The sequence below is a fragment of the Haplochromis burtoni genome, unplaced genomic scaffold (genome assembly GCF_018398535.1).
Source record: "Haplochromis burtoni strain Fernald_Lab_line unplaced genomic scaffold, NCSU_Asbu1 Contig_393, whole genome shotgun sequence".
Classification (NCBI taxonomy): Eukaryota; Metazoa; Chordata; class Actinopteri; order Cichliformes; family Cichlidae; genus Haplochromis; species Haplochromis burtoni.
Window position 1 is genome coordinate 148,653 of NW_024582754.1, and position 12,697 is coordinate 161,349.

The following is a 12,697-nucleotide window of genomic DNA, read 5'->3' on the forward strand; positions in this document are numbered from 1 at the left end:
GTAGTTGATAAGATTTAACCTCTAAAGAAATGGTGTATAAACTACACATTGTAACAAGAATTTAAAAATGTACATACGATGATTAAAAAATAACTATATTCTTCTTCTTAGAAAAGCATCTATTCAGTGGATATCTCCAATATTTCCAAGTATTTAATTTTTTAATTTATGAATGTGCGAGTGAATCTGAGTGTGAATGGTTGTCTGTCCCTATGTGTTAGCCCTGCGACAGACTGGCGACCTGTCCAGGGTGTACCCCGCCTCTCGCCCTATGACAGCTGGGATAGGCTCCAGCGCCCCCCGCGACCCTGAAAAGGATAAGCGGTAGCGAATAGATGGATGGATGGATGAATTTATAATTATTTTTATTTCTAATTGCATTTGAACCACCGAAAACAGGAGACTGTTTATACAAATGGCTGTGATTCTTTAGTAGTTAATGCAATCTATGTAAATGACTGCACAAATTTCAGTAGAGCATACACTTTGAGTCCATATTTATCACATGACCACAATTTCAATAGGTTATGGTACACAGAAAAAAACTGGATTTATCTCAGTGTCCAAAGATTTATGGATATTATTTTATAAAGTGATTCAAATTTTGTGAAGATTTTGTTTAGAGCACAGAAATGAGCATAAGATCTGAATGCCATCAGTGTCCACACCATCAAACAATTATCAATTTATTTTTCAATCAAATGTATTCAGACAAGTTCTGTAGTTGACCGTTATTGAAGTGGGTAATTTAACTGGATCTTTTCTTGATAGGATGAAGAAATCCAGATGAAGAAACTCAATCACTGACATGTCCACAATCATCATATCTGTATTTCCCAATCCATCGCCACTCTGAGGTTTACACTGTTCACAGTCAGCTTGCAGCAGGTTTCCATGTACTGAAATGCAGCTGAAATGTCCTTAGCACCTGGTGATAAAAGGAAAACGGTGATGCTTTACCTTTTTAGAGTTTTTTTTAAATCGATACACAGATTAGGGAACAAATTCCTCAGATTCCAAATGTTTCTATTACAGCTTTCTTTTCTCCTTTGGAGTAATTAAAGCATACACTCAAACCATCTTTATGGCATGGATTCAACAAGGTTCCTGTGCAATCTGTTACCTATGTAAACTCATTTATATTCCCCGTGTGCTGCCCGGGTTTGTTTTTACTTTTTGGTGAAGTCTGATCAGCTTTAAAGTTTGCCTTTTGTTAAATTATTCAGTCAATGTTGTTCCTCTAACCCTTATACCCCTGTAACCATCACAGATGCTGTCGTCTGAACTGTGCATCTGATAACACAACACATCAATCAATCAATCAATCAATCAATCAATCAATCAATCAATCAATCAGTCTTTATTTATAAAGCACTTTTCATACAAAAAAATGTAGCACAAAGTGCTTTACATAGTTAAAAGCAGCCCACCCCACCCTCCAACTCACTCCCCACACTCTCATTAACATAAATATGTGAATACACACATATCCCCCCACACACACACACGCGCACACTTAAAGAGTAAAAATTGGGCTGGGTTCGCATGAGCCAAGTGAGGAAACACTATAACAGGGAGCCGTCTGCACCGGGAGCCGGTCACAGACCGCAGCCTCCAGGCTGGGCACACAGCAGGAGGGAGGCAAAGGAGCCCCCCAGCCAGGCTGAGAGGTATACTCCTCTGTCATGCCGAGGATACAACTCATTAGACAGGACAGTTTTCCCATTTGCCACAATCCAATTTAAATGAGCTTGGAGACAGAAATTGAAGCAACATTACTAAATATTTAATGTCTTTTTTTCTTTACATGGAAGAAATGTAGCTACTATTTCTGGATGTAGTGAAAGAAAATTGGTGAAACCACTAGCAATAGCAATAGCAACTGGGTTATTTGTCTTTGGACTTGACCAATAGATTATCTGAGTATTTTATTGCTATTATTGATTTCACCCTTTCTCACCTATTTGCAATTTTACCTTTAAAAACATACGATTTCTAAGTGTTTGTGCAATCTGGTACCTTTTTATGTACTGTTTTTACCCAATCACAGGATGAGATTTGTGGGGGGAAAACAGAAGACAAACGTAACATTACAACCAGTTTAACATGCCAAAATTAACTCCACTGTGCTATTTAACCTCCATGTTTAGTATGAAATTATGTCAAAATGCAACAGCTCAAAATGCTGCTAGTTTTAAAAAATAGATACATATTTTGCTCCAGATTGTTAGATTCCTGTTATAGTTTGTTTTACTGACAGACAGCATCACCTCGCTCTCTTTTACGCACCTCTGCAAATCTCAGGGAAGGAAGTGACCCTGTCCCATAGATCTGATCCTGATATTAGCAGCAGATTTTTGGAGTTTAAAAGTTATTAATTTTGTGAAAATGACCCCCACTGTCACGTGTTTTACAGCATCATGGGTCGCAAGTTCTAACTTGTGAATTATTCAGTGAGTTACAGTCAGGTTATGACTGATGTTTTTCAACAATTGCACAATCAGCTCTAAAGACAACAACCCGTCCACATAAGATTTATTTAGAGACAAATTTACAGGGAGGCTATTGAACTACAGGATGTCACAGACATCAAAAAGTTGATATAAGAAGGTTTAAATCTCAATTCTGTTATTTATTATTTAATTGTTTTCATAAGGAAACGCTGGTGCATGTTGACTTGTCTATGTCACATTTGCTGTTGTGGAACCAGGATTGCTGAAAGTGAATTTCCAATTTTATTGTTTGTGTCGTAGACTGATTTCAAGACGCAGGGGGGATACTTTTTTCTTCCCACCAGGCAGAGACATGTAGAGTATATTGCTGACCTTTCATCAGTTAATCTAATTAGTTAATGAGTGTTTTTATACTTGCATGAAACAACGTTTTTGTCTTTTGTTGTCCTGCATCTCAACTTTTTGAAACATCAAATATAAAATGAGCAAATGTTGTTTTATCAACTGAAATACTTTAATAATTTAAAAGTGCATTTGCTTTCTTTTTGCTTCTTTGGTTGTTTTTCTAGAATAACCTGGTTTCATTTACTAAAATAATGTGTGTGTGTGTACCACAGGGAATAAACCTGCAGAACATACATGCAGAGGAATATACGAAACTAAACAGACAACAGGAAGGCAGTAGGAAAGGTTGGGTACTAAATATCGTTTTACTGTTTACAGGCCACAACTTACTTCAGTGGCAATAAAATCCAATTGCATTCAAGGACAATAAAATGCATTCTTAAATTATTTACTGATTTTAAAAACACACATTCCTACACAGATATATCTCAAAAGCCAACCAGAATAACATGACACACAGTAACTGCATGTGTTATTTGACAGTGGTTGTTTTGGAGGCTTGTTCTCTGGAGTCATGCTGGTATAAGTGGGTGTTTCTTTTATTGTGAATGTCAGTTATCCATAAACCTTACATCAATGCCAGATCTCCTTACCTGATGCATGCACAATCACTGCGGATGGTTTGCTCTTGACCCCCAGGATGGTGACCGACTGTATGACTGTATTACAGTCAAACGTTCCTTCTTCACTGGCAGGACTGAGACAAGCAGCACCAAAAACAGTAAATCATATTGTCACGAGTTATTCTTCTTAAAAATATTTAATGTTATTTTAACATGACAAACAGTCTCTCTTTTTCACACGTGGCATAAAACTGGAGCCCATCTTGGAAGTGTGAATGTGACTCACCGGCAGAGCAGACGGCCTGACAGCATGCTGAACCTGCGCAGACAGAAGGCCTTTCTGTCACGGTATCTGAACGAGTGGCCGTCATCCAGGTACAACTCACCATCAGCAGTGCCCTGCGGAGAGAGGAGATTGCAGTTAGGGCTTCACTAATTAAAAGATGCAAATGTCACAATTTGCATAAAAAGCTCCCAGTAGTTGTAGCTTAAAGATTTGGCATAATAAAAACTCAATTTTAATAAGTATTAGTTTACCTTCAAATCTTTGAGCAGGGACTGAAATAAACCTGTATACAGACAGCTTCTACCTTAATTAGCATTGTTGAATACAAAGATTTTAGACATGTGCAATTTCTTTCCAAAAGGCTGAAATTATATCAGTGAAATGAGCCAAAGGCAACAAGTTGATACATTACACACAGTCCTGTTCTGAATTTGGTTAATTACATAAAATAATGCATTTAAATAAATCCTTATTAGCCTGCATCTAATTAATTGACTGATATGCACCATGGCACAAGTCTCTGATGAAACACATTGCATAATATTATGAATATGACGTAAACACAGACAGTTTAGCAAACGTGTACATCAGTGAACTAAGAAAATCTTGATTTACATAGACAGTAATTGTGAACAAATAACATGATCATTATTGATGAAAATGAGTGAATATGAATAATTGTTCTGTTATTAGTATAACTATGTGAGACTGTAAAATCATGTTTTTAAAATTAAGTTAAATATTAATAGATAACAATGACCGGGAGAACTGAATGAAATAAGTTAAAAAATATATATATTTACAATTTATAAAAATAAAAAAACATTTTAATAAGTAAGTATATTATTTTATTTCCATTCTCTTTTACTCAGGTAACTGTAACTGTAGGTTTTGAATCATGACTGAAAGCTATTTATGAATTTCTTACTGAAATAAATAGAACACACTGATTGATTATCTGTTTTTCTAGTAGTCATGATGTATAATCCATTGTAGGTTGTTATGGAAAATTTTGATCAACCACATGGTAAGTGGTATGACTTGTTTCTGCCAATGAAAAAAAACTTTTTTTTGCAAACCATAAGTCAAAATTTTTATTGTCTCACATTTTTGACTTGTTAACTTAACTGTATATTCCAAGTGGTTAAGTTGAAATTTTGAGACAATGACCCCAAATTTTGACTTACATTTGGCAAAAATGTTTTTTTTTTAACAGCAGAAACAAGCTTTTATAAAAATTTGGACAAGTACTTGTATAGAGCTTGTGGTCCACAAACGTTTGGCACCCTCTGGTGGAATTGTTTCTATACTAGCATCTGGACCCCAAAGTAAAACCTCAGGAAAAAAACTCAATACATCTGTAACCACTGCAACTGAAACATACTGGAATCAGTATTAGAAAAAAAGGGACAACAAAAAGGCCGTAGATTAAATCTTTGTGTGAAATTCAGAGAGCAAAATTCAGGCTCATGGAAAAAAATTTAGTTTTATCAGTATGGAAATACGATCCCATCGGTGTAGGATTCCAGTATCCTGCACAAGTTACCTGAGAGTTTAAAGCCACAGTAACAGAGAGGGGGAGCTGCCGAAGCTCAGCAGTGCAGGAGCAACTTCCTACTGATCTGCAAACTACCGAGCCACCGCGCTGGAATACTGGAACCTGAGCAGAGGAAACATCAGAGTCAACTGACAGATAACAGATCATCTGACTTTAAAAAAATAACACACGTAAAATTGTCGTCTAAACTTACCGTGTCCAGGGTGACAGGAAGACTTAGAGTCCTGCCTCCTTTGTATACCAGTGCAGAATGGATGTCATACCAAATCTAAAACAGACAAAAATGTGAATAACATCCACAATCAAGTGTAACATGACGATATTTAAACATATATATAACACAGTACCTCGTCAGATCCAGGAAGTAAGACTTTGATTTCTTGGATGCCTGGTTCAGTTACAGGACAGGCCAGCAGTGCTCCTCCTACATAAAATGAAGGAAAGTTTAACTAAGAAAAAATGAAGGTGCAATAATTCCAGGGTACACAGAGAAATCATGTAAAGATGAAAAGTTTTTATCACCAAGCATGTAATGGCTGTCCACACTGAAGGTGCTCTCTTCTTCTGGGAACTCCACCCACAGAGGTCTGTATAGTTTTAAATTGAATTAGAGGCCACATCCAAGTTAAACTAGCTTTAAAATGAGAGCCTTCTAAAGTGAACATCAATAGCATGATGTTCCCTTGATCTCATCTCCACAGATGTAATAATGACTTAAGTTAACAGAGCTGTAGTTGCAGCTGCTATATTTGAACAGTAGATAGCACCAGGACTAACCTGAGTGGAGGCAACGCAGACGTGTGAGCCTGGTGAAACAGTGTGTACCAATAGGGCAGCAGACTGTACCTGAGAACAGACAAAATGGACTCTGGATTATGAGATAGTCAGACAATAAGCGTTTCACCAAAAGCAGGAGAAACTAATGAAACATGTATATTTGTATCTTGTCCCTCATGTTGACATTTACTTTAAAGCTACGGTATATACACTATCACCACTAGAGGTCAGTAGGTTGCAGACCGAAGTCAACTCTCAATTCAAATGCATACATTTCATTTGAATTGCATCTTAGCTACGGTGGCTGCTGTAGGACAAACATGTTTTAGTCAACCAAGAGACATCAAAAAAATTCAATTTAGAGTGTACCCCATAATGGCTGTGGCCAGCTGGTATGTCTCTTGTATTCTTTGTATAAAAAACATTGTTGTACACACTATATTTCAATGTATTTGAATAATATCAACACTTGGCAATACATTAGAAAAGAAAAGAAATATGTGTCAGTAGTCAGGTTGTCAGTCCACTCTTTACCTCAGCTGTCAATGCCGGATGAGAAGCAACCATCTTTATTTACTCGGTAGGAGGCTGTAAAACTTTGTGAAACAGCTTCAATACGAATTAACAAGTCAGAACATTTCACATCTGTCCGATAACAGCGATACTGAGGTGAGTTGTCGAGGATATCCTGAACTGTTAGCCACTGTTAGCTGCTGTTAGCTGGCATTAGTAAAACTGTCTTTGAACTGGATCTAACATTGTTTTCGATTCACCGAATGTCACATCCCAACAATGTTTTTCACAACCCTAAAGCAGTGGTCCCCAACCTTTTAGTTACAACCTTTTGTGTAACTTTATTAGCAGCGTCCTCCTGAAATGCACTGACAATATTGAGAGTAACATCCTTCTCTCTGCCCCTTAATGCTCTCTGGTCGCTATGGGGACGAGTAAATAGTTCTTTCAAAATAAGACACAACTACAACATGGGAAAAGACACAGGGAAACCGAGTTAACGATAAAAACCCCGAGAATCACAAATTTCACACCCGAACCTCAACTCTCGCGGCCCGATACCAAACGACTCACGGACCGGTACCAGTCCATGGGCCAGGGGTTGGGGACCGCTGCTCTAAAGGTTATGTTCAATCTATACATGGTGTTCAAGTAACCGATACTGACACCTCTCTAATAGTACCTTTGTTGGATTACAGTGCGGATTGCTGCAGTCACCTCGTCCCCAAAAAGCCAGGGTTCCCGACGGTTTGTCACATTTGCAGAGTGACCGCGGAAAAATGGCTGCAGGGCAGCCGCCTGGTACCAGCGCACCAGCAACTCTGGCTCTGGATCCTGGATGAACCCACCAACATCAGCTGAAACACCAAAAACAGAGACTAATGATAAAGAGCAGCACATGACAGTATGCAGTAATATATCCCATATTTACTGAATATATAAGCAACTACTCAACTAGATTTAAGTTAAAAGCTAGTAGAGTGTGTACTTCATTAATATCTCTGCACCTACAAAAGAAAATTACACGTTGGCTGAAAAAGAAGCATTAACGTCTCTGTCTGACTAGTCAATAATAATTCTGTTTAGTGTTTAAATAATTTAATCCATAAACAATAGTGTCCTCACCTCCACAAAACACTATGCCTGCCAGACTCAGGGACAACACCATTGGAACTGAGATCTTCAGATACTCCCAGTTGGCAACATTATCACCAGTCCACACTGCTCCTGTATCCCAAACAAAGCCAATTACAACAAATGGCACAGTTAAGCATGGATATGCGGAAATATGGAGAGGATGGAAGCATTTTCATTTTCCCATTTAAATAGCTTACCAAGTCTCTGTGACCCTGCAAAGAAAGAGCGCGAGAGGACGAACGGTCTCTCTAAGCCACCCGAACGAGTGATTAGACCCTCCACTGTCGCCATGTGCTGTTAAATAAAAATATTTTTTAAATTATTTTGTTTTTATTATACAGAATGGGCCTGGAGGCTTTACTCTTTAAAAACTGTCTTCACAAATTAACTACTCTGGATGTTGATAGATACTTTTAGAGTTACTTGAAGGACAAAATAACATTTTTCCATCAAGAGAAGAAAAACAGATTTTTTTTTGTGCTTAAAGTAACAAAACACATCAGGCCTTCCCTTTAAGAGATTGCTTACCTGGTAAAAACCATACAGGTTGTGTAAATCTCTGTGTTCCCAGTCCCCACAATGCACTGCATCCTTCGGCATCGTCAGCTCTGGGCCGCTGAACACAGATGGTTCGTTCATATCGTTCCACACAAACAACGAAGGTGTTGATCCCTGTATCATAAATAAACACCATCACTACCGTGTCTTGAGCAGACAATCTCAGTATTAGGTGGATAAAAAACAAATAATATGAGATGAAATCTTTGTCAAGGACTAAAGCATTAAATTATTTAAGATGCTTTTAAAATGTTTCATTTTATTTCACGGGTACCACAACATAAGGAGAGAACACAGCTTAATTATTCTTCAGCCTTTTGCTGCTCTGCTCTGGTCCTGAGTAGCTTTGCATTATGCATCATTTCTGTTTAAACATGGCTGATCCCTTCTGAGCCTTACTTTGTATTTATCCAAGCCTAAGCATCTGGAGTACCATGCTCGAGTAGCTGAACTGCTGAAATCAAGGTAGGAGGATTCGCCTGTAAGGGAAGTTAACATAACTCCATTTACAAAGAAGATGCATATAGCAACATCACGCATACACATCAAGTACATACAGTGTCTATTAAAGTGGACCTTGATGCTCATTTATTTTTGGACAGTAGAGTATCTCTGCATGATCCACAGTATAGAAAAATCTTATTTATCCTATTCTGGACCTTGGTGCAGCTAACATGTTAACACAAGTCCAGCATATGTCACATTTGTTAGCATTAAACAGTAGATTTTTTTCCCATTACCTGGCCAGCATGAGCCCTTAAAGATCTGTCCCTCTCTGTCCTTGACAAAATGCCCTCTGTCTCTGGCCTCACAGTAGAGGGACCAAGAAGGATCAACCTTAATGTGTGGATCACTTATAATGACCAGCTGAAGAGATATAACAGTAAACATCTTAACGTATCAAAGTAAAACAATTTCTCTAGATGATGCATGTTTTCACTGTAAAACTGACCTTCCTGTTTTTCTTCTCCAGGTGCTGCTGCAGCTTGGCTGGTTCAGGGAAATGAACAGGATCCCAGGTAAAGTACCGCTTCCCATCTGTGTGCTCAATGTCCAGCCAGATGACATCGTAAGGAATACTGTGGCGATCAAATCCAGCATCCACAGACTTCACGTCAGCTTCATCAATGTAGTTCCAGCGGCACTGGTGGTACCCGAGGGCAAACAGAGGGGGCAGGGCTTGATATCCTGACACAGGGAGGACAGACAAGTAAAGTTTGAGTCTTTGAGAGCTTAATTTTATTTTTTATTTTTGGGTACCATAATTTCAGAGCCACATTCTCACCTGTCAGCTGAGCATACTGGGCGAAAAGTTGCTGTGGACTGGGCCCAAGCAAAACCATGCAGTCAATCATACCACTTTCTGACAGCCAGTGGACATCGGTCTGAGGATCAGCCCGCCTCCGTTTAACTGGAGGGGTTTCATCATCCTGTGTGAGACAGAAGGTTACTGAGCAGTAGAAAAGTGTCTTTTTGCTTCATGGTCACTGTAAAATACAGACAGCACAGAAACAAAGGTCACCTGATGGTCAGAGGGGGAGTACTGAATGTTTATAAAAGTCTCAGATGCATTCAGCCAAAATACACCCAGAGTCCTGTCTGGCTTGTGGGCCACCATCAATGGCACAGATCCATACAGTCCGAGACGACTGTACAGTGGATAGGCAAAAACATCCAAGTTGTACAGCCGGTAAGGCTCACCATCTCTATGAAATGATACACATTTTTTAAAAATTGTCAACTCTCTCTCCTGCCTGCAGGATGCACAGATAAATTACACTCTTACAAATGAAGACACAAACACCATCGCGTGTACCTCGTGTCTCTGAGCTGCAAGTTGTCTGCGTGTTGGGGTAGACCATACACATGCCTGAACCCATGAAGACAGAGGTCTGCTCCAATGCTGCTGGGACCTGAAGGTGCACAACACGTGTCTCTCAGTATAAAGTTTAGAGTACACTCTGTTCCTTGATTATTAAGCTCCGTAAATGTACACTTGCCTGTAATTTATGATCATAAAAATGTGAACACAGTACACCAAACTGAGATAGTTGCTGGTAAGATATTCAAGTAGAGACACAAACCATTAGCCTTGATATCCACAAACTGCTTGAATGTCTCCTTCCATAATGAACTTTTCCGCTCGTCTTGAAGCTGAAATAAAAGCAACAAAGAACAATGGCATTCACAGACCTGATTAAGCTTCAAAATTAAGCTGCAGTTTCAGATGTGCTTCTATTTTCTTACCTCGCTACCGTGACATGTAGCCGCGCAGAAGAATACAAAAAGAAAAGAAATGCAGTCAGCTATATGATATAAACAAATTCTTCTGCACATCTATTTCTTGCAAATCTCACCTGGGTCGATGCTGCAGTCTCTCGAACCACAGTTTGTCCTTAGAGTTGAATGTGACCATCACTTCCTGCTCACACAGGATCTCCAGTCGGAAAGGAGAACGCCACACACGGAGCTGATAACGTCCGAAAGACCAAGAAAGCGTGACTGAGTCCTTAGTCTGTTTCTCCACTCTTAATCTACCAAAGGATGAGGGGTAAAGGTCAACTAATTTCCAGTTGCAGCAATCCTACAAGTTAAACCTAGATCTATAAACTTGTCTTTTATTGATATGAACAATTAATAATTTCTGTCACAACCGCAGAAGTTCTTAGGCTGTCAGAAATACTAAAGGGGACTGGATTTTAAAGAAGTGCTGGTGTAAGATGACATCATAATAGAAAAATTATATATCGCTTACTGTTCACATTGTGGTTCCCCAGATAACACATCTGGAACTCGATAGCGTGCCTTAATAGGCTGGAATTCATCTATTGTTATCCTTACAATGCCGGGTTTGGACGGGGACAAAGAAAGAAGCAGCCTGGTCTGTGAAAAGAGTAAGCTTATAAAAAAATCCCCTCCTCTTTAATTATCTTTCACAATTTTGGGCATAATCAAAGGTCAAAACATTGATCTGTTCAGTCTAAATGATGTTTAAACTTGATTAAAGAAACTTTTTAAAAGTAACACTAACCTGCGAGTCTCCTTCCAGCAATTCAAAACATGCCCCCTTCTCTGTGAGCACCATGGTGTCCAAAAGAGCCTGATGCTGCATGTTTGGACCCTGGATCTGCCGCCTTAAAAGCAAGCGAAAATAAAAGTCAGTGGTGAGATTAAAATACTTTTCAATTTTAGAGAGGTTTTAGAGTTAGAACAGATTATTACGCTTACTTAGAAAATTCATCTCTTTGTATTTGAGCCACACTCCAAATTCATTCTAGTACGCTACCTTTTAAAAACAGTTTAAACATTTCTGTTTATTCAATAAATTCAATTGTTTATATCAATTAAGTTATTATTAATCTCCAGCTCTCTTTCATAAGTCCAACAAAACACAATAAAATCACTTTAACTCTGAGGATGTCCAACACACCTGTAAAAAGCAACATCACCGCTCTTCTTGAACTTGCCTTCCCCCTCAACATTAGGGATAACACTATAAGAGAAGCAAAAATAAAGTGAAATACACACACTTATACACGTAGACCAAGGTGTTCAAGACAATTGGGGCATGGAAAGCACCAAGTATCAAAAATGGTGGTTAAACTGTAACCTGACTGCACACATATATAAAAGTCAAAAACTTCCCATCATTCAAATATTGCCAAGCACCTTTCAGTGACCTAAACAACAGCTGCCATGTATTTGATAATAACTACACAGTAACTACATGATTGTCCTACTTTATGTTGCTTTCTTCATATAGGTTCATTGTGAAATGTCAAAGGTCAACATAAGAGGGTGGTCTTTGCAACAGAGCGGCTGGAAAGACCATGTTTATATACCCATATGTCTGTACCTAGCAAGGGTTTGGCTCACTTCCGCCATTTAACGCAGAGATAAGACAAAACCTTCGGTCCTTCACATTCGGGGTGGTCTCCGTGTTTGAGCACAGCTACATTTGTTTTCTGTTTAAACCAGGAAGAGCTTCCTGACAGTTTCAAATCGGGAAACAACACGTAGAGAAAAATCTGCCTCAAGATACCGCTACGTACGTCAACCTTCACTTCCGGTTTGGATTTCCAAAATAAATCCCCCACTGAAGCGAACAGGCCTCTCTTCCTGGAGTTATTTACAATGTGGTTTATGTTATTTTTCACAGGTAAAAATAATAATAAATAATAACAATAATTGAAAAATACAATTATTTAAAGACAAAAAAGAAGACAGAAATTTAATGTAATGTAATGTTTTTAAATCTTGTGCTTACAATGTTAAAGATTGATTATTAAAGTATTTATAATTGTTATTTTACAAGTCGAGATGGACGTCTTCCAAATATAACCGCCAAGTTATGCCAAGGTTGTGGTGCATGTTAGAATAAGGCTTATTTATCCAGCTCTGTTGGTAGGAGAATACTAAATAATGCATATGAATAAGAAATTCATTA

General features: G+C 38.5%; 1 protein-coding gene across 2 annotated transcripts; it reads right to left on the minus strand.

The window, feature by feature from the left end:
• Positions 1-304: 304 nt before the first annotated feature.
• ganc (glucosidase, alpha; neutral C) lies at positions 305-12,313 on the minus strand. Of its 2 annotated transcripts, none has more exons than XM_005946921.2 (25): positions 12,107-12,313; positions 11,681-11,743; positions 11,282-11,384; positions 11,006-11,133; positions 10,608-10,784; positions 10,498-10,501; positions 10,335-10,404; positions 10,067-10,163; positions 9,773-9,956; positions 9,536-9,680; positions 9,203-9,438; positions 8,991-9,117; positions 8,650-8,729; positions 8,221-8,364; positions 7,890-7,986; positions 7,681-7,782; positions 7,238-7,412; positions 6,043-6,111; positions 5,788-5,852; positions 5,613-5,689; positions 5,459-5,533; positions 5,254-5,367; positions 3,708-3,820; positions 3,452-3,555; positions 305-928 (listed from the first exon to the last, which is right to left on the minus strand). In XM_005946921.2, exons 1-25 carry the CDS (start codon positions 12,133-12,135, stop codon positions 822-824), a joined length of 2,685 nt encoding a protein of 894 aa, XP_005946983.1. In that variant the 5' UTR covers positions 12,136-12,313; the 3' UTR covers positions 305-821. The 2 variants fall into 2 exon arrangements, with proteins under 2 accessions (XP_005946983.1, XP_042068720.1); XM_042212786.1 differs by having other exon boundaries at positions 10,498-10,504.
• Positions 12,314-12,697: the final 384 nt, after the last annotated feature.

Coding starts and splice junctions, on each gene's coding strand:
- ganc (XM_042212786.1), bottom strand. CDS start 12,135: ATGGCGGAAGTGAGCCAAACCCTTGCTAG. Junction 9,439..9,535: donor CCAGTATGCTCAGCTGACAG/GTGAGAATGTGG, acceptor TCCCTGTGTCAG/GATATCAAGCCCTGCCCCCT. Junction 8,730..8,990: donor TAAGGGCTCATGCTGGCCAG/GTAATGGGAAAA, acceptor CTTCCCTTACAG/GCGAATCCTCCTACCTTGAT.